General features: G+C 35.7%; 2 protein-coding genes across 6 annotated transcripts; one reads left to right on the top strand and one right to left on the bottom strand.

Moving 5' to 3' along the window:
- The first annotated feature begins 333 nt into the window (after window positions 1-333).
- On the top strand, window positions 334-16,726 carry LOC124629768 (E3 ubiquitin-protein ligase RNF8-like). Of its 5 annotated transcripts, none has more exons than XM_047163304.1 (18): window positions 334-571; window positions 692-1,291; window positions 2,015-2,266; window positions 2,577-2,774; window positions 2,994-3,071; window positions 3,526-3,639; window positions 3,912-4,168; window positions 4,251-4,369; window positions 8,097-8,186; window positions 8,855-8,931; window positions 13,212-13,255; window positions 13,551-13,628; window positions 13,834-13,911; window positions 14,167-14,241; window positions 14,790-14,870; window positions 15,143-15,223; window positions 15,289-15,363; window positions 15,784-16,726. In XM_047163304.1, exons 1-18 carry the CDS (start codon window positions 476-478, stop codon window positions 15,878-15,880), a joined length of 2,490 nt encoding a protein of 829 aa, XP_047019260.1. In that variant the 5' UTR covers window positions 334-475; the 3' UTR covers window positions 15,881-16,726. The 5 variants fall into 5 exon arrangements, with proteins under 5 accessions (XP_047019260.1, XP_047019259.1, XP_047019261.1 ...); XM_047163303.1 differs by lacking the exon at window positions 14,790-14,870 and adding an exon at window positions 14,425-14,505; XM_047163305.1 differs by lacking the exon at window positions 14,790-14,870.
- A 1,178-nt stretch (window positions 16,727-17,904) lies between these two features.
- Window positions 17,905-21,101, bottom strand: LOC124629754 (cleft lip and palate transmembrane protein 1 homolog). Its single transcript, XM_047163286.1, has 3 exons — window positions 20,807-21,101; window positions 19,035-20,655; window positions 17,905-18,749 (listed from the first exon to the last, which is right to left on the bottom strand). The coding sequence occupies exons 1-3, from the start codon at window positions 20,909-20,911 to the stop codon at window positions 18,577-18,579; spliced, it is 1,899 nt and encodes a 632-aa protein (XP_047019242.1). The 5' UTR covers window positions 20,912-21,101; the 3' UTR covers window positions 17,905-18,576.
- Between the last annotated feature and the right edge of the window lie 1,828 nt (window positions 21,102-22,929).

Here is a 22,929-nt window from a genome sequence, read left to right as displayed (position 1 = left end):
GTTTCTATTACAATAGTTCTGGAGGGACCCCAGTAACTTAATTAGAAGCGGTCCCCCAACGCGGCGTATTTTTAAAACCTAAAACCCTATACCAGTCGCAACTGTCGGTGATTCTCCCAGATTCAGATGATTCGACCGATTCGCCGCATGGAAGATTTCATACAATTACATATACTCTAGGAAAACAAATAAAAACTAAAAGAAAATAGGTGCGCATTCACCACTTATTCTACATTGGTCTCCAGTAATACCCAACATACAAGTTCCGTGGTCAAGTAAATACTCTTTGCCTGTGGACCATAGAGAAAAAATATAAATATGGGCTATGGTTTCTGGTCTATGATTCATGAATGAAGCTCGTAGTTTATCGAATGTGGAAATGTTGTTATTATTTCAAATGTTGGGAAACGTGCCCAGTTTTGTTATATGAGAGATTTACTGTGTTTAGTATATTATTTTTTACATTCCTAGAAAGATGGAAGGTGGTAATAACTGTCCAGTATTAGTGTCCTGTAAGAAACTGAAAACTGAATTTGCTGAATTTTATAAAATACCTCTAACCTCAGACAACGTAAGTACACTTTGTTTTTATTTCATGTAGTATAATTTGTTACCTAAATCCTATATGCTATAACTATATTTATGTACATTATGCTATATGTATTCTACATGGCTTTTTTCTTTTACTCAGTTTTCACTAGGGCGAGGATTGAAGAATTCTGTTGTTGTACCATTTATTTCAATATCGAGGAATCATTGTCTCTTCAAAAAAGTTGAAAACAAGTGGACTATTGAAGATAACAGCTCGTTTGGTATTAAAGTGAACGGGGAGACATTAGGCAAAGGGTTTTCCAAAACATTGTGTGATGGAGATGTCATATTGCTAGAAGGATCAGAAGAATTTGTATACAAGTTCACATATCCATCAGGAGACGAATTTGAAGTACCAAGAAAGCGTATGAAAATGGACGATACCAGTCCAAATAACAAAATAATTAATGATGTCAAGATGAAATTTGAAGAGTCACAAACTTGTGAAATAAAGCACATTGAAGAAAAAATACAAAATGCTAAACAAATGCAGAACACATCTAAGATATTAAAGCAACAGTTACAAACAGAAATGAATAGGAAAATACTTCACCTAGAGAGTGAGTTTGCCTTACAAATAGAAAATTTAAAAGGAGAGAAAAATGAAGTAGAGCGACAAAAAACAATACTTGAAGAAGAGAGAGATGCACAGCTTGCTACCATCAAGCATGAAATGGAAAACAAAATAAGTGAACTCATGGTAAGCTACCCAACATCACAAAATAAAGCTATATTCTATTTTGTATTGGTCTTACTACAGAAACTTAAACATGTGTCTAGACTTGTCTAAAAAAATTGTGGCTTCAAAATGGACCTTATTTCAACGTCATAATCTGCAATTTTTTTAGGCAAGTCTTAAACTGATGTTAAAGGTTTTTGTGGTAAGACGGTATAAGTTTAAAACAAACCTACAAATGAGTATGATCAGTTAAATCATTTTCATGTTCAAGGATTTTATTTTCTATACTCTATTTGTTAGTAAGTTTGTTTGTAGCTAAAAGTGCTTACCTTTAAATAGATAGGACGTATTACATATAATTTTATAGAAAAAAATGGTAATCTTATGAAATCATGTCAGTAATATGTTATTTGTTATAACTATGATAAATAGGGATACCCTACCTAAAGCATAGCAGTATGTAGAAGTTATCATGGTATATTTTATGAACAATAATACTTAAACTGATAAGAACAGTCACACTTAATAGAGACTCATTCATTAGCTGTTGTTTTTTTTCTTGTCGAGTACAGTGATGATCATAGATAATGGAAAGTATTCATTGCTTAGTTGCTCATTTTACAAGAATGACAACTTCAAAAGCAAAATCACATTAAAAATAAGTGTGGAATTAGTATATATTTTATAAAGTTTTGTAAGAGTATTCCACTCTTACTTACCGTTTTGTATTATTTATATCTTCAGGAACAAATTCAGAAGCACAATGAATCTGAATCAGAATTAATAAAGGAAAATAACTTACTCAAAGAGAAACTAATGAAGGAGAGGGAAGAGTTTCTACTAGAACTTAGTAGAGAAAACACATCAAAACAAGAAATTCTGGAGAATCTAGAGGCCAAAATAAGAGAACAAGAAGATGTTAGATTGAAGGAACGGCAAGAGTTCTTAGAAATGCTACAAAGGGAAACTGAACAACTTCGATTGGCTAAGGAAAAGGTAAAAGCTGGGTTTCACGATATTTCTTGAGCTTGTAGCTAACAACTGAAGTTAACATTTTGTTTTCATATATTTTCAGTTTTAATTTCAAGAGTGTCCGCATTTCTTTTACTGAGTCCCACACAGGTCACATTGAATCTGTTTTTGCGATTATCAGGATTTCATAGCTGTTTATAACTTTTTACTAAAATCATAGCCATAAAATTGCTAATATCCTTAAGTTTACTAAAACTTGTTTGTCATGTTTGACTATGTTCCACCAAAAGGTGAAGTTCATACTAAGAAGCTAAGCTATCCAACCTCTTTACAGGAATTGAAGGAAATAGAAGAACAAAGAATACAGAGGGAGCAAGCCTTAAAGCTGGAATTAAATACTATTAAAAAGAATCTCGAGGATAAAGTGCAACAAACAGAGCAAGAGAAACTAAAGGCTGAGAAAATGCTCAATGAACAGATGGAACATATGAAGAAAGTTAGCAATGAGGACAAAATTGCTATGCAGAAATTGGTATAAATATTAATGATTTTTTTTTTGCTGCCATTTAACCCCCTAATAAAATCAAATTATTCAACCGTTTTAAAGAAGGGACCTTTCAAGACATTTCAATGCCAAGATTCCACACAAAGAATTTTAAAATTAGTTTCATTTGCGATGATTGTGTAATTTTTTTTTATATGATCTAAACACTGACCTTGTTACATTATTAAATTCCCCTCCACATTACAGATGAAAGAAAGAGAAGATATAGAGAACAAGTTAAATGAAGCACAAACCAATGCTGCAAAATCACTCGAAGAGCTTCGGGTAAATATTATCATATTTATATTTACTCTTATATCTATGAAGTTATATACAAAATTGAGCGAAATAAAAGCTCATCACTTACCATATTATAACTTTCTGAACATGGGTAGATTGTATCATTCAACTATAACGATAACCAAACAGTAATAGCCATCAAATCGCCGATTTGACCAGTACGTGTCAATTTGCGGCTGGTATTAAGTGTATTACAGCTGGCAGAAGCTGGATGCGAGAAGCCGAAAATCGATCTCAGTGGCGTGCACTTGGAGAGCCCTATGTCCAGCAGTGGACTGCGATAGGCTGATGATGATGATGATGATTATCTGTTCATCATTTTATTTAGCTGGTGAAAACCAGGCTTATCAATTTAAAGCATCATTAATAATATTATGCCAAGAATAGTAACATTCTAAACTGGTATCACCACTTCTAAGTTCTTGTTCTCAAATAACAGACGCGAGTGATAGACAGAGAGACTGAGCTGGCTGCGTTGGCTGCCGAGAGGATACAGAAGCAAGCGGAACAGTCTAGTGTAGTTATTCACACTTTACAAGCACAACTCGAACAGGTATGTATATGAACACTAATTATTCTATGTCGAGAAGCATTAACCTAAAAAGATCTTTAGGTACCCAAAGGGTAAAATGGAACCCTATTATGTATTAAATCAAAATATAATTCATTTTCGAAAGGGACACACTCGATATCCATACAACACACTCGATTTTATGGTAATTATATATAGCCAGGAGTCTTTGTGGACGAAACTGGCACTTGGTCAACTTTATCTCATCGGCCCCCCAGCTATATTTAGTTTTCAATTCAAGGACTACTTTCCAGGTAAAAAGTCAACTACACACTGTTGAAACAGAGAGAAACACGATATTAGAAAATATCTGTGCTCCTGATAACGCCGGTGAAGGTTCCTCGAAGCAGACGGTCCTGACTGAAATGGGAGAGCTCATGGAGAGCGAACTGCAGTGTAGTGTTTGCAATGAACTATTCGTGGAAGCCACTACACTCAACTGCTCCCATACCTTCTGCAAATATTGTATCTCTGTTTGGAAGAAGAAGAAAAAAGACTGTCCTATTTGCAGGTAATGTTCAAACCAAAATGTTAAAAGAAACCAACCAGGATTTCTACCATTTATAAGTTTCTATAATGAATATCCATTTCAGAGCGCCAATCACATCAGAATGCAAGAGCTTAGTTTTAGACTCATTCATAGAGAAGATGGTGCAAAGTCTCAGCGAGGACATGAAACGAAAACGAAAAGACATTTTAGATAATAGAAAAGGTCAGTAATTACAATTTGTTATCACTAGTTTGTATGAATTAATATACCTATTGGAAAAGCTATGAATATTATGACAACAATGCAGCTTCATAATACATTATTTTATAACACAGGAACAAAATTTGAATTGATTAGTATGCTTACATTATTCAATATCTAAAGAAGTTGCTATGTTAATTTATTGGCATTACAATATTTTCATGCCAAATTTGGGTGCAGTTTCGGATCGCAATGTTGCTGTTAATCTTCCTCTATTAAGGCGCTACGCAAACCTTCCCACTTTTTGTTCACCACACCGCACACCACAAACAGATACCTAAATCACTCCATAAAAAAAAATTATAATCACATTTTAAACGATTACAGATATCAGTAATTCAATTGTTCGGCCATTCAGAGAATGCGTTCCTGACACGTCGCGATTGAACTGACGACGTAACTACATTCATTGATTATTGATATAATAATGTTGTTTTAATGCTCCTCAATTGTTAAAACGGTAAACAACCAGCAAAAATATTTTTATCGTAACTGCAACGCCATTGCAAAGTTACGTCGTCAGTTCAATCGCGACGTGTCAGGAACGCATTCTCTGAATGGCCGAACTATAGTTTATTATTTTATATACATCACATTATATACTTTAATTAAATAGTTTTTAATATCTTCAGTAACCGGCTTCTGTACACTTCTTCTGTGCAAGGCCCAAAAAAGGCAAAGGGTTTTATGTTTTGCACCTGGGCCTAAGAACTTTAGTACGTAAGCTGCACTGATCGAATCAAAGTTTGTTCTATTGTGCATTACTTGACTTGATTTAGCCATAGAAGTGACAGTGACCGTTCACCGCCACTCTTAAGCGATAAGATACAAACTATTCAGGGCAGAGTTATAAAACGTGAATAGCTTTATGAAGCTGTATTGGTTGCAGAACTCGAGTCTGAACTGGCCCGGCAGTCCGTCGCGAACTCCAACCGGTATGCTTATTTTAAACAATTAAATATCATAATACACGACTCGAAGTATGTTTGCGCCAAAGGATGATAAAGTAAGAACTTGCAACAAAAAAAAATCCAAAATGGCGTCAAGTGTTATACCTATTTTATCGATCTAAATTGGCCACGGTTTGGAATAGACTTGACTTGTTGAAAAACCGTTTGGTCTATACAATACATATAGGTATTTTACTGAATGATAAATTTTAGTGTCATTGCACGTAATTTATCTACCAATAGAGATGATTCTTCTCGATAAAACTGCTGGCCATCTGACAACCAGTCTAAAGGACAATGCCAGGGTGTGGGCTCAAAGTTTGCCCAGCAGTGGGAGTAGTTTCAGCTGGTTCCATAGTGCACTCTGAACACGAACTCCAAATATTTTTGAAATCGGTCCCAGAGGTCCCGAGAAAAACCGGTTCAAATGGTCTCCATAGATAGTCACTTAACAAAGCCTGAGCCATTTGCCCAGTAGTGGGAATGGTTAGAATAGGTTCTTTACATCACTGTTATCACGAAATCCAAATATTTTGGATATCGGTCCCAGAGGTCCCGAGAAAAACCGGTTCAAATGTTAAACTTGATCAGTCACTTTATAAGGTCCAAGCCATTTGCCCAGTAGTGGGAATGGTTAGAATAGGTTCTTTACTTCACTCTTAAGACGGAATACAAATATTTTTGAAATAGGTCCCAGAGGTCCCGAGAAAAACCGGTTCAAATGTTAAACTTGAACAGTCACTTTATAAAGCCCAAGCCATTTGCCCAGTCGTGGGAATGGTTAGAATAGGTTCTTTACTTCACTGTTATCACGAAATCCAAATATTTTGGAAATCGGTCCCAGAAGTCCCGAGAAAAACTGGTTCTAATGTCAAACTTGGACAGTCAATTAATAAAGCCCAAGCCATTTGCCCAGTAGTGGAAATTGTTAAAATAAGTTCCATAGTACACTCTAAACACGAAATCTAAATATTTTTGAAGTCGGTCCCAGAGGTCCCGAGAAAAACCGGTTCAAATGTTAAACTTGAACAGTCACTTTATAAAGCCCAAGCCATTTGCCCAGTAGTGGGAATGGTTAGAATAGGTTTTTTACTTCACTGTTGTCACGAAATCCAAATATTTTGGAAATCGGTCCCAGAGGTCCCGAGAAAAACCGGTTCAAATGTTAAACTTGAACAGTTACTTTATAAAGCCCAAGCCATTTGCCCAGTAGTGGGAATAGTTAGAATAGGTTCTTTACTTCACTCTTAAGACGGAATCCAAATATTTTTGAAATCGGTCCTAGAGGTCCCGAGAAAACCCGGTTCTAATGTCCAACTTGAACAGTCAGTTTATGAAGCCCAAGCCATTTGCCCAGTAGTGGGAATGGTTAAAATAGGTTTTTTACTTCACTCTTAAGACGGAATCCAAATATTTTTGAAATCGGTCCCAGAGGTCCCGAGAAAAACCTAGTTTTAATGTTAGCCAGCCATTGTTAGCAAGCCATTTTAAGCAGCCACAAACCTAACAACCTCTTTTCTTGAAATAACATTCAGATAGATAGTGGTTTCACTGTTAACAGGATAAAAAAAAAAAACAGAAATAGACGTTTAAAGGTAATTGTTGTTTCTCTTGCTTTTCAGTCTCTATCTACCACAATCAGTCCTAAGTTCGAGTAGCGTCATGCAATTAATATCCTTAATGGCAATGGAAAAATCTTATCAAGACGAATAAAATAAGCTCAAACACGAGGTAGTAAATAGATACCGTTGAGGAGTTCCCTCGTCTCACTGTCGTCTCCATCGTCAGGTCAGGTCTTAACCTCCACAGTTTTGTGGTGTCGGAGACATATACCCGAATGACAAGTTTTTATTCGATATGTGCTTACAATTTCCGAGAGTTCCATAATGTTTTAAGGTTTCTATCACCAGACCCTGGACCCTGGAACTATTTGGAAAGTAAATCCTTTTAAACAATAAAATGATTGTTTAAATCGGTTGGTAAACGACGGAGTTATGCACGTACTTACGTAAAAAGAATACAAATGAACTGAGAAACTCCTCCATTTTTTGAAGTCGGTAAAAAAAAATCTCGTTCAATACCTCGTATTTGTCGATTAATATTATAATGCATTTCAATTAAGGTAATAAAAGTGGAATAGTTAAGAGTTCGTAAGCATATTTTTCGTAGTATTGAATAAGAGTCAAACCAGTTTTTCTCAGCACTCCTGGGATAGATTTCGAAATATTTCGGTCTGGGACCTATTATAAGCCTATGGAACATAATACACTATGCAGTTACTGTGGGCAACTCTTGAGCCCAACTTCCATACAAAGAATAGCATTGTCCTTTCAAAGTTTTGACTACCCGTAACTGACCGTCGAGGCTATGTATTAATATATACCCATGATTTAACGTGCTTTTCAAAACACGGTATTAATATACCTATATTTCTATTTAAATTCTGGGATGGTAGGTGAAAGGACTTAAACGCCATTTGAGTAAGCACTTAGCTAAAAGTAAAAAACAATCTCATCAACTTTTTACTTAAAAACTCACTTTAAAAATTAAATTTGCCTTTGCAAATACAATAAATAACAATCACTTGAAACAATGTTTAACGTTATTTTAGTTTATTTGTTTAATATGTATTTGTGTATAATGTCGTATCGAGGTTGTTGAGCTTTAGTTAAGTGCTCAAATGGAGTATAGAACACTGGTGTGTTGTTCTATGGTACCATATAAGTGTGTACTTGCAGCCGAAGAAACAGCGCTGACGAGAGCTCCGAGTTTTCCGACTTCAACGACAGCGAATACTACGAGGAACAGGAGGAGGAACAGGAGGAGGAGTGAGTTATATACTTATTCATTATTATTATTTATTTTATTTAATTATTATTCCTTACTTCTAAGCTTCTGCCCTCGGCTTTGCCCGCGTTTTGAGTTGATAAAAAGCAGTATATGTTTTAATCTAGGGTATTACCTAGGTATCTACATACCAAATTTCAACCAAATCGGTCCAGCCGTTTTTGCGTGAAAGAATAACAAACATACCTCCATACATTCTCACAAATTTCGCATTTATGATATTAGTAGGATTAGCAGGATATTAGTAGGATATTAGGATTAGTAGGACTATATAGCCATTGGCTTACTCCCATGACTGCCTCGTTGCTTTATAGTCGCATCGCACAACTTCTGTTCACGAGGCCGCAATGTAAAACTGTCGTCTCCGAATGGTATGGCCCACTCCCTAAGCTTTGGTTTAAGCGCTAACTGGCCTAGTATACACAGTTTGAAAGCTGTCTTAGACCAATATGTATTTTTTTAATGTTAAAAAAAAGGCGGTACCCTGTTTGACCTGTAAGCTGTACGTAAGGTTGTGCACAATTCTCTCACGCTTGGCTGACCCAATTTTGAAGCGGTTTTAGCATAGAATTTGTCTGACTGAAAAGGTTCTTGGTGGATGTTGTTGAAGTCGGATTTTTTTTGTAAAAATGTTTTATTTTATTTACAGCGACTACTACGGATTCCACGACGGCTTCTATGACTCCGATGGTAGTGGATTTGACAGTGACGCCGACGAGGAATCGGGTACGTGAAAATACATTACCTACTATGTGAACGTACATTAATCTCAGCCGAACGCGCGAACTTTCTATATCAACTGTCATTCAACGCAACATTCTAAAATTCGTTTTGTTCGGCGCAGTCGGCTTTGATAAATGCGCGTTACCTGCAGTCCAGTTTAAATAGCATTTTCGTTAGGGGTCTGCTCGAGGCTCCTTGCGAACTACATGGTGGTATATAAAAGCAATCATAGCATACGTCGTGATAGAAATTCGTAATTAAAACCTGGCAAGTTCGTTAAGGACACTCATGGTCCACGCCTGGAGCGGGACATAGATATCGGGACTAACAACATTAAAATTAAGGTTTGCGAAAATGGCGAACTATTGAATAGAACATAAGCTCGCTGTTGAGGTTGTGTCGTCCCCAGTGGGGGCCACTAAGGCCTAAGCCTACCGGGGATGCAGGATGATCGAAAGAGTTGCCGCGGCCCTGGTGCAGACGCCAGCAGTTCAACCTACCCAAATCTGTAAAATTGAACCTTCCACTATTGTGATAAAGTTGAAAATCTATTTAAGAAATTAGACAGATTGAGATAGGTTGATGTGCTGTCTGCATATAAAGGGACTAAGATGGAACGTGGTGGGAGGTTGTATCGTTTTTGAACGCTTTGCAGATGATTGAGTAGCACGTTTGATGTTTAGCAGCCGGAGGTAGTAGTGGTGGTGGCGCGGCGCTAGTGGCGGGGCTGCCGGACGCGTACTACGGCGGCTACGGGCGCTGCTACCGCTGCGGCGCGCGCGGCCACTGGGCGCCCGGCTGCCCGCGCCGCTAGTCGCAACAGCACCGCAACATACCAAACATCTCTGAACTCACTTTTGCTACCCTGCGCAGCCGTCGTCTCTCCACATACATCTGTCAAATTTATTCAATTGATTTTCAACCTTATTACAATAGTCGGAGATTAGTGTTCGGTTGATAAAATTTGACAGATCCGTTTAGGTTGACCTGCTGACGTCTGTACACAAATATAGATCTAACTTTTAAAAATAAAATTTAGCAAACAGCTGCATCTTTAGCTAAAAAAATATTTGATACCTTTTTCACTGTTGCGCAGTCTGGTAGCCAATTTCAGAGAAGCAAAATTGTTTTGATGTGAACTGTACATGCCGTACTCATGTCGTGTCGCTATCGAACTTCAAACTACTTAGTATAACAGTCGCAATATGGCCTTAAAAATTATCACACTTGAAAGAATATTCCTCTTATCATGTTTGCCTAAATGTGTAGCACTAACGATTTTTTTTATTATCTAAAGTTTCATCTAATTTTTTATAAGCTGGTCTTAATTAAAGCATTATTTTGGTGTTCTTATACCACATATGCTTGCGTTCGTGCTACTCATTTATGCGATAGCACCACTTAAAAAACTAGAATCTCTGAGCTGTACCTAAATTCTACGGTAAGCTTTTTCATACATTTATATCAATTGATTAATTTCTCCATCTATGTATCTAGGTACTTATTAAAAGTAAAATAATTTAGTTTGGTACGTACATCACAAAAGCATCTGGATACAAAGCGTATCTGAGATTAATCTGTGATAACATAAGGAATGTTCATTTTTCTCAAAATTACCAAGTATATATGTCGAAATAAAAATATTATGAGCAAGCAAGATACCTTATAAAATGCTTGTTTACTTATAATTGTACAAGTGATGATTGTCATTATTTTTCAAACATTTTTATTATTTGTATGATTGACTCAATTTGTATGATTTATTCAGAGGAAACGTAAACCAGCACTTTTTCGTCTATCAATAAAACAGTTATTTTTTTGCATTTTTAATTCTTTAATTAAAAAAACAACCAAGGCAAAAATTCAAAAATATGTGTAAGTGTCTGGTATAAGCAAAGAAGATCTCATGGATAGAGAAGCTTCAAATGGAGTTTTTCCATAATAATAAATTAATTTGTCACCCCGAGTCAGGTGCTTTCCACTGAAAAAGACGTTCACGTCATGTGTAAATTAATTTAGGGACGGTTTATCAGCAACTTTATCGGTGAATAAATTTTTGAGGGAAAACTGATAGGGTTGCTCAGAAACCGGCCAGAAGAGGTATCATTTCTAGAATGAGTGCATACGTCACATGTGCATACGAAGAAGTAAATCAAAAGTGTCATTAAAATAGCAGAATATTTTGTTATTTACATGTTTGACAAAATATTATGTTTCAATGTTACAATTAAGCTAATTGAAAGGCATTTAGACATGCCTCTGTTACAATATTGTTAAAATTTATTGTGTGAATTATATGCGGTAATTATTTTAAAGGAGAATGGGCATTCCTGGACTATCAGCGACCAGTCAGTATCAAATAGCTCTTGTAATCAGTAATCAGAAACAAATATGCATTTCTTTCGGTTTTAAAGTATACCACGAGAATAGAACTTCAATGCCGAAAGTCCGCAAGTATAGAACCCTACTTAATCAGTTAGATGTCAGTACTAAAATGACTGATAGCCCAGGGTCCATGCCCATTGTCCTTTCTATTGATCCGAAACTGGACATATTGAGGCAATATGTCCAGTGTAAGAATTGTACATAAATGTAGAAATAACTCTATTCTTAAAAAGTTATGTAAAATTGTTATTATAGTTATGAAAAACAATGATTGGTATATTTTAATTAAATCAATCTTTTGTAAAAAAAAATGGTATTATTTTGACAATATCTAAAATTTCCATGTGGTCTCACTATAGTTCATTAATTCCATGTCATCGAGGGCTCAAGTGATTTTTTAAAATATTCCAAGATAGGTAGCTATTCTAATAACAGTTAATTCAGTTTCTGTAGTATTTCGATGGCGACACGATTTGTAGCAATAACTTATCTGATGTTCGTGCTGGTGTTGCGTTGCTATCGATAATTGCGATTCACTTTGTCTCATTTACAATTACAATCAGGAAGTGATAATTCGAGCAAAACATCTTCCAAGTTGCAAAGTCACATAAAAGCTCATGTTGGCGTTTTTAAGTTTTTTTCACTCGAGACAATTGTGCCTACGTTACTTCAGAAACTAAAAACTTAAATCACATAGAAGGACTACCACTTGCTTGATATGTACATTTATAAGGTTTGTACATGGGGCGGCGGAAATAAAGTAGCCTACTCTCATTAAAAATATAAATCCGGCACTGTCTGACCCTACCGTAGATTGGGAAGGTTTCCCTTACTTATTTTGGACTAGCTGTTGCCCGCGACTTCGTCTGCGTGAGCAATATAGAATTTCCAATTTCGTTTATTTAATCATTCATTGCTCAACCCCCGTAGGTGATAGCGTGATAATATATAGCCTATGTGTTGAACCGGCCCCCAGGTAATAGTCTTGCAAAATTTGATTTAAATCCATGCAGTACTTTTTGAGTTTATCCGGGACAAACATACAGACAAACAGACATACAGACAAAAACTCTAAAAACTACATATTTGGGTTCAGAATCGATTATGGATCACCCCCCAAGTATTCTTTACAAAAAATATTCAATGTACAGTTTTGACTTGCCTATCATTTTATTATATGTATAGATTTTGATGATCCACAATAGGGTATTACATGCATTTTTGAAATATATCTTAAATAAATTCTTTAGTCTTAATATATCTCTAAAAAATTAAAAATATTTTTTTTTCTCACGTTATGTACGAATATAAATTAATTGTTTTATCATAATTTCAAATTTCGCGCGTATTTCGCGAAAACGCGGCACACAACGGACGCCATGATTGTTTTTTGGTCATGACGTCATTACGTTAGTAAACAAACTACAGCTGTCAGTAATACATATTTTGATATGTATTGAAAATTTTAATAATGAGTAATTATGCTCCGTATCGTTGGTGTGTTGTTTCTGAATGTGAGAACACTAGTGTAAAAACACCAGACAAATTATGGATTCAAGTACCAGTGGATATAAATATGAAAAACACTTGGTTAAAAGTTGTTTACTACCGTAATGACGTCATTAGCATGGCGGCGACATTTCGTAGTGTTCAAAGACAGATAAAAAAACCTAAAAACTTTAAACTGCAATAAAAAATATATTTATGTACCTTACGAAGTGAAACTAACATTTCCCGATTGCTTTTCCTCTAAACAATCATTGTAATACACTTTTAATTTTTTTCTCATCTAGACTAAAATACCCTTGAAAATAGACCGAAAACCTGGCTGCCTAAGCTTCTAATTAGGCTGTTATAAAAATTGAATAGCTTTATGCAGCAGATCCTATTCGTTGCAGAGTTCGGCAGATCTGATATGGGCTTCGGACGCGAACACTACACGGTAGGTACCTATAATAAGTATATTTTGATTCTATTTTGCAGAGAATCAGGATCGCTCAGAAAACAGGCAACTATAGCCATTAGTCACTTTTATGGAACTGCATATGAATCCGCCCGTAGGCTCTCAGGCTTTTTTTAAATAGAGGTAGGTTACCTACCATGAAAGTCCTAAAATGAATGAGAGGTGGTTGAACTCTCACAGCTGATATGTTACGAGCATAGTTGTTAAAACTTATAGATATAGGTTCGATGTAACAGCGGAAGCATAAATCAGTGACTGGGCTTACTGTTCCCAGGCATAGTGGCAGCTCTCGTGAGTCCACGCCTAACTATGAGGACTCCGTGCACGACAGTGAAGAAGAGCACGAGTCAGAGTAAGTCAACCTACAAATACTTTTGAAATTGTCCTTTAAAATATCAACTGCCGAGTTTAAATAACTTACCCACCCCATGAGTCATATGTGAAACAACGTATGTACACACCGATTGTACAGCTATTGTGTTTGCATCTTAAACAGTCAAAGACAGTGAACGGTTAAGTAAAACAGGTTCCGAAACTGCAAAATTATTCATTTACAGACGTAGCCACAGCTCTCGTGAAGCCTCGGAACGTGAAAGCGACTCTAACCGAGATACCGACGATGAACCAAATTCAGAGTAAGTGTCACGAGAACATTTTTCGAACAACACTAATTTACACTATCCATCTATATCTATTTATACTCTCCCTATATACATTTCATTATGCACACCCCTTATCTACCTACTCTCTAATTTACTAGGTACCTTATCGTTGATCCAACCTTTTTAAAGCCTGGATCAGCCCCTTACACAGCCCTGTACACTAAAAACAGAGAAATGTGGAAAAGGCTCCCTAATTTCGAATAGAATTGACTTATTGGTTTATTTTAGTCGCAGTCGCAACCGTGATGGTGAGAACTTAGCTGACTCCGACTTTCGCTGGATCCAAGACAGCGAGGAATCGGAGTAAGTTTATATGTTTTAATAATCAAAATCTTTTTAGGGACAATGTTGTAACGCCAGAATAACTTACTTTTGCGATGGCTCCGCCAGGAAATAAAGTCTTAAAATGGACGTTTACTTATCACATTAATAATATTTAAGACGGTCTTTTGTGTTATCATTATCAACTAGCTGTATTTTATCCAGACAATGTGTCAGCCCCGAGGGTTCGGCACCTGACTACGATAGCCCCTCCAACCATGAAAGCGACGGGGAAAGAGATTCTGAGTAAGTTTAGCTCGCATTATGTTTATGTGCCTAGTGCTTTACTTAAAGTGCTAGATTAAATAAACGGGTAAATAAGTGTGGTAGTTGCTTAGTGCTAGTTGCATCGTAAAAATGTTTTAATAATCAAAATCTTTTTAGGGACAATGTTGTAACGCCAGAATAACTTACTTTTGCGATGGCTCCGCCAGGAAATAAAGTCTTAAAATGGACGTTTACTTATCACATTAATAATATTTAAGACGGTCTTTTGTGTTATCATTATCAACTAGCTGTATTTTATCCAGACAATGTGTCAGCCCCGAGGGTTCGGCACCTGACTACGATAGCCCCTCCAACCATGAAAGCGACGGGGAAAGAGATTCTGAGTAAGTTTAGCTCGCATTATGTTTATGTGCCTAGTGCTTTACTTAAAGTGCTAGATTAAATAAACGGGTAAATAAGTGTGGTAGTTGCTTAGTGCTAGTTGCATCGTAAAAATGTTGAAATGCTTACACATGTGGCTGTCATAGATAAACGAATGTCCCAACAAAGAAGTTTCATACAGAATAAAGCTCGAAGTCGAATATTACCTAACCTTTAAAACCCACCTACATGATTTTGTAGTATGGGTATAGAGTAGCATTATATTCGTTTTCAGACACAACCACAGCTCTGGTGAATCGTTACGTGACTCTGAAAACCAATCCACGCAGGACAGTGATGAAGAACAGGATTCCGAGTAAGTACCACACACTTGATGACTTCAATAAGGGTGTTTTATTTTATTTTAATTATTGTTTTCAGAAACAGTCACAATTCTGATGACTCCACATCTGAGAACTCTTCTGTACAAGACAGCGATGGGGAAATGGATTCGGAGTAAGTTCAGACCATTGTTTGTTAACATTCAATTTACCTAATTTACTGTTTTCCATATCCTCATAAAAAAATTACCTATTCGTACGGAGTTACTTGTTTCCCGACTAACCGTCATTGGAACATCATGACGGTCGTTACGTTACGAGTATACATTAGGAAATACCTAGGCAGATGATGATTTATATTTTGTACTAGCTTCTGCCAGCGGTTTCACCCGCATCCCGTGGGAACCTCTGCACGAACCCGGATAAAAAGTAGCCTATAGCCTTCCTCGATAAATGGGCTATCTAACACCGAAAGAATTGTTCAAATCGGACCAGTAGTTCCTGAGATTAGCGCGTTCAAACAAACAAACTCTTCAGCTTTATAATATTAGTATAGATATGAATTTAAAAAATAAATTTTATGAATTATTTACAGCGGCGAAGCGGATGGCTGGGTTACGGAAAATGATAGCAACAGTGATGTTGACAACAATAGCAGTAGCGACGTCAGTAGTAGTCTCAGTAGTCTTTGAAAATGCCGCGGACGAACACTGGAGTTCATATGATCTTATAGAAGATACCCTGAAAATCCTGAAGATTATCCTGTGGTCCATTTCCGACCGAGAACACAGGAACTGAATCTATAACGTATTGAATAATAGTGATAAGAAAACACATATGTAGGTACCTACTCCATATTGAGCAGGCCAAAAAAACTGATATGCGTACCTATAGGTACATATATGTGTACCTTTGCAGGGATTGAGTCAGTACCACAATTTGACGAGGTTGAATGAAGGTGGTAGATGCCAAAATACTAAGAAACTGATTAGCTCAAAACTTGTGTGCTTACTCTGATTTTACAATCAACTTAGTTAAGAAAACCAGACATTAAACTTTGCAAGCATAAAAAATACCACCCAAAAAATGTTACTGTTTACATCAATTTGCCCCTCTAAATTCAGCCAATTTATTGTTCTATTGCTCATGCTTCGTCGCAGTTTTGGTCATTTTTAACTGCTGTAGTCACAAGGAACACAGCTAAAACTTAAGAAGAGCAAAGTTGTTTGGAAGCTTTCTTTAGTCTTAATAATGTGATATCAGAATTACGATTAGACCTAATCTGAATATTATGTTGATTGGCAGTATTCAAAGTAGGTATGTGCAAAACTAAAACTCGAATATTTATATAAACATACGTAGAACATTTTAAATGCGATTCATCATACATAAGTGGATGTTTAACGGTCACCTGGTACATATGTGACATAAATAGCAACCACAAATTGATAATGTTATTGTTATACTGCTTTCGTGAAGTGTTTTGAATTACTTTATTGTTGTTATATATTAATAAATCAATCTTTTTACATTTATAATTATAGTTTTTTTTTAATTAATTGCCCTTCCCTTTTTTAAAAGCTCATCTAAGCTGAAATGATAAGCCCGCTACCGTATGTGCGCATTATCTGTGTACATATAGTGGGGCACATCATTTCAGCGTTGACGAGACCAGCTATACTTCTGTAAGGGTACAAGTTATATCCGTGCAACGGATGGCAAACGTGTCTGCACGCAGCCAGCCGCAGCCGCACCGACACTTTCCATACATCAGAAGGAGTTCTCAAACTACCTGAAATACTTATAGATAATAGAAAGAAAAAACTATACATTTGAAACAACAAATTTATTGATATTTAAAATTATAATTATTATATTAAAATGTGTAATAGTGATGCAATAAAACAATATTGTGCTCCAAACAATGAATTGTTTTTTTAAGAAAAATAATAGTATTTGGAAGAAAAACTTGCGGAATGGACACTGATAAAAATACTGTTAATATTATTATGAAGTCAATTTCCATTATGAAGACAAATATAAATTCAGAGTAAGCTATGTAGGTCGGCACTCGTAAGTAAAAGCATTAAGAGGAAAATATATATCATCAAGGTACAAGACGCTACTATCGGAGCATGATAAGTAATTCCACTGTCAACAGTATATCTAGAGCACACAGCGCGGACTCATGATGTGAACAAAATCACAGTTGTTGTATTAAAACAAGTCTAATTACTTTAATACTTACAGGTGCCGATATTTTATTATTATTCTGTTCCTAATTAATAATTATCTGTTAACACATACACACTGTTTAATAATTATAAAAGTAACATAAGAATCGAGATAAATATGATATTAAATATATCATTATATCACACAACCTTAACATCCTACAAATTCATTTAATTTAAATTTAAATAATAAATACTTGTAAGTTCTAACAGATAACATGTCTTTTTATCTCTTATTTATTTGTCGTCAAATAGTTCCTTGTTTACAGTGACGCTGGTCATTAAAAAAAACTAATTTTATGACACTAATGATTTTAGAACAGTTATAAATAACATAACAATGAAACTCTATATTCAATGGAGAGAAAAACTTAGATCAATAATTCAAGACCTACGTAAGTAACTGGGTACTTTTTTGTATGTTGCTGCTCTTCCAAAGTAGGCAATGACAGTTAATTTAGTTAAGTAAATTAAAAACGGTCTTTTTATGTAATGAAGACACTCAAATGATTTATTGCTTACAAGAAAACGCTGCCCAAAATTAACAAGGAAACACACAATGAAATGGCATTGTGGTGTGAAAATGATTCAGCCAAACATAAAATCGATTATTTAATTGAATATGAATAAATTGTTCAGAAAGGAAAATACAATTAAAATTAATTCCATCTGAATATACCTTAATTTGTATTTTATTACTTACACAAATACATATAATTATCAAAAGCTTCTGGCTTAGGATACATAAAATTTTGATTTCCCATACATATGTCATACTACAATGACTATAACATTCAAATGTATTTCCCTATTTGCACAAACAAAGTTTCACATCATGCCATCCAATATCTAAACGGGTATTTTAATAAGCAACCTCAAATAATTATGAGGAAAATATATATATTTTGTTATTACTTATTCTGACATTCTATTTAATTTAAAAGTGAATTTGTATTTTATTTGGAAAGTAAACCTTTGAAAAGATATTGTGACTTTATACTGGCATTAGTTGCCACATGTTGTCCATAACTATGTACTGGTATACTATTTGCATACAGATGTAGAGTTTGATATTTGTATAAATATTCAAAACAAGTAATAAAGAGTGATTTTCCTGAAGAATACTTTACCTAAAATACAATTGAAACTGAATATTAATCATTCTTCTTATCTCCAGACTGTTGTTCTGTTTCTGTGATAGCTGGAGTGCCATTCTTAACTTGTTTTTGTTGTTGTTCCATCTCACCAGAGAACCCAAATTCATTGACACGCTTGTGGTCAACCTTGTAGATCCAACGCTGATATAAGAAAATGAAGAACACTATGTCTGAAACAAAAAGCATTTTATGTTATGGTGATTGTATATTGTATTCTATTTCTCCTTCATATCATACGTGGTTCATTCCATACATGTACATAATATTACTATACTTCTAAGCTATGTATATATCTATATTAATTTAATAAAGAGGATACATTTTTGTTCATATTTTAAAGGCTCTGAAACTAGTGAACTGATTTGAAAAATTCTGCCACTGCTTGAAAGTTGGACTTTGAATTTACATCACATATTCAATATAAACGCAAATAAAATGAGTGAGTGAGCACTTACCATCTCTAAAACAGCCTAAACGATACATGGTTGGCATTTTGATCACAAATGCAAAGATATCATCTATGAAAGTATTGAGGAACTTATATGTCATCATACGCCAAGGCAGATGGGCTACTGACTTCAATTTGTAATTAATGAACAACTGAGGTGTCATCATGATGAATCCAAAAGTCAATAAATATCCATACATCATGTTTAAGATGAAGGAATACCATCCTTTGTGTTCTTGATATAACAAGGAGTACACACCATATCCAATCAAGAGAGGAAAGCAAGCCCAGCTGAGATAGCGGAAGGCTAACATATCATACTGTTTTGTGCTAGATTCCACATAAGATCCTTTGTCAGTAAAACTCAGCTTAGGTATCCCAAATATGCGGTCCTCTCTGTTTATCTTTACATCCATCACTTTATTGATTTTCCATACTTCAATGAGTAGCCCAATGAAGCATGATATTCTGACCATGACATTTGTTTCATTGTCAAGTACGTATAGCAACACCACAGTGGACTGGAAAACATTGAAAAATACTGATCTTACTGAAAGACCTTCAAGTGACTGCCTGTTATTCCAAAACTGAATATCATTTTTGAAGGCAAGTAGCTCAAATATAGAATGTAACACAGATACACTAATGGTAAGTGCCAGTAAGTATGGAGATGTATCAAGCAGCAATTCCTTCACAGTATCCTGTTCCTCATCTTGTTCTTCAGCCCCTAGTGCAGAGAACATGCTTAATTTGTCCCTCATGGCTTGAGCAGTATATAGCTGCCATTTAAAGAGGCTTAGTGGTTGGAATGTTAACACAAGGTTGAGAACCTCAGAAGTTTTGTTAATTGGAACATAATCACGCATCATATTCCAGTAATCATTCAAGAAGACAGCAGGCTTGTATTGTTTTCCATCTGGTAAAAAGAAAATGAATTCATCTAATGGAGGTGGAACACTCCCCTGCATCCAATTAGTTTGATCAGTGACCAAATTTATGGTCAAATTAGGATGCCAGTGAGAAACTATTTCTTCTTTCAGAGTCTCAGCTTTGATTATTTCTTCAGCTGATTTTTCGGTTTGGCCAGTCAGCAAATTATGGGTCTTCATATACCTTAACTTTTTATACTTATTGAGCATCTTTTTCCCATAGGTAATATAAGGTCCACCATAATTATTTTTATTTTTTGAATCAGGCGATTTCCCAGATTGTACCAGAAATACATGTAGATAAATTGATCCATTGTTCTTTAATGCATCTGAAGGCGTGATACTGGTGGAGTGGGTGAATGTGCCATCATTATTAGGTCCTCCATGCCAGTCACCATAAACAATACCAGTATGTTTCCAAATTAAGTCTGAATCATCCAAGTTTGAGTAAAATTCTCTTTCAGATACATAACAATACATGTCTAATACTGTACCATTAGCAAACATATTTATGGCAGGGACACGAGGTGTAGCAGTTGGGTTGCTTAGATCTGTCTTAGGTGCTGATGGTTGCCGGAACATGGATGTGATAAAATAAACCACTAATGCTCTAATTATCAATGACTTTGTGATGGCAAAGAATGATTCCATTTTTGTAGGCTGCATTCTGCGCCGTTGTTCATCAATCTGGGCATTGATCTAAAACAATATTTATAAGTGTCAAGGCTGGTACTTGATGAAATAAGGTTAATTTTTAATAAAATGACGACTTTCGATTATATAAAATTATAATTGTCATGATTCATTCAACAAAAATTTTTTTGCTCTAAATATCTAAAAGTCTACTTACATCAACAGCATCTTCAGAAGATCCATTTGCTTCAACAACACTGTTTTCTGTGGCGGCCTCGCCAGGGGGATTATTGGAAGGAATGAGATTATCACTTTCTGCCATTATGAATATGTAGGTATCGATTGGTATTCTATACAGCTCTTAACATTTGCAAGACAAACTTAATCTCCTCATTCCGTTTCTATCTGTACATGAAAATTAAGATTGAAGTAGGATTTTCTCTCAATTTCATGAAATGAATTATTTCAGTATCATTAAATGCATTGACAATAAGTTTTTTTTTATTTATGTTTTGTTATAGCTCACAGGCTTTTAAGACATCATGTTTTAACTTTCATTTAAAATTGCATAAAAGACTGAAATACTTTTTAATTCGCAGAAAAGATATTTATTTAATGAGAGGTAATAAACAGCACAACAAGCAAACAGGAAAACAAAAATAATATTGCCCATTTCAAAATAAATACAACAACGCCACAAAAATCAATCGCTCTAGAGTCTAGAATAACAATAACTCAATATTCTGTTAATATTTCAAGCCTTTGTCTGTTGCAGTTTTAATATCGAACAAAAACATGCAAAATAAACGCGTCTTCTGTCCCATACAGATTTTGGTCCCGTAAATAATATTTTAGTTATTTATTTGTTGTTAAAGCGGCAATCATAACTAATTACACATTCAACTGTCTACCTATCACGGTTCATGAGATAGGTACAGCCTGGTTGGGTTAGACGCATTTGGAGCACTTCTCAAATGGCACACTTCGAAACATGCGCTTCATTTCAGGGTTGGATATCACCCCGTGTGTCGCTTAAGTAAAATTAGCAGGATCGAGCCCCTGAGCCTGTGACCAGATGTTCTCTATTTAAATACCAAAAAGTACGCAATTATTATGACAAAAGGTTAAAAACGCTAAACCGTATAAAAAGAAAAAGCAAAAAATAACTTTTGACACTACGTAAGTACCAACTAAAGCATGTCAGACTTATGGGTGATTTACATTGAGTCAGTAACTGACGTCAGTCCACTGACAAGTCAGTGCTGACCCGGCACTGCCATCGTGTAAATTGATTTGAAGTCAGTACAGTACTACTGACGAAACACTGACACTACACTGACTTCGTGTAAATAGCACGCGTCAGTTTTCGGCGCCTACACTGACGTCAGTTACTGACTCAATGTAAATCAGCCTTAACGGCCAGTTTCTTCATCAAAAGTTAGTAATGTCTAAAGTAAAAGTAACGGTCAAATTCGTTTTTTCAAGGCTAAAGTGACAGCAAAACTAATAGAAAAATTGAATTTAACCGTTACTTTTACTTTAGACATTACTTTAGCCATAACTTTAACTTTTGATGAAGAAACTGGCCGTAAAATAAATTTTGACGTGTCGGGGGACCGCTTTTTACCTTCAAAAATACTTTACATAACTCGACTGCCTCGTTGGTCTAGTGGTCGCAAGCGCGGCTGCTGTGCTCGAGGTCTCGGGTTCGATTCCCGGGTCGGGCCGAAATCGCTTTGTGGGTTTTCTTAAACTTTCACAAAGCAGCCCGTAGTCTGGAAGTTGGTGATTGATTCACCCGTGCATCGGAGAGCACGTAAATGTCGGTCCTGCACCTGATCTCTTTCCGGTCGTATCGGATTGCCGTCCCATCGGGTTATGAGAGTGAAGGAATACTTAGGGAGTGCACATGTGTCTGCGCAAATGTCCGTGCACTATAATATGTCCTGCGCAGCTGGCTGATCTGTTTAAGTGAGAACAGCCGCCGTGGCCAAAATCGGCCGTGTACGCCATTATTATGTTTAATATAATTTTTTTCGCCGTCAAAATCTGTATAAATTTGGCCAAAAAATTGTTTGAGACAAGCCAATTTCGGCATTCAGACCCTTAACCAACTATTGCCGATTTTTTTTTTTCAATTAGTTTGAGTTACATTTACTCCTCCGTCTGATGTGTACAATGATAATCGTAAACTGGCTAAATTGATTAAGATGAAGTTTAATAGGTCTCGCACTGGAGACGCTTATTTACTAGTTAGTTATAGTCAAGGTGCATGAGACATAGATCATAAATCACTAGAAAGCTATATGATTTACCAAACCGAAATAAGTAATACAGTTA

Source organism: Helicoverpa zea, chromosome 4 (genome assembly GCF_022581195.2).
Source record: "Helicoverpa zea isolate HzStark_Cry1AcR chromosome 4, ilHelZeax1.1, whole genome shotgun sequence".
Classification (NCBI taxonomy): Eukaryota; Metazoa; Arthropoda; class Insecta; order Lepidoptera; family Noctuidae; genus Helicoverpa; species Helicoverpa zea.
This window is presented reverse-complemented; position numbering and strand designations above follow the sequence as displayed.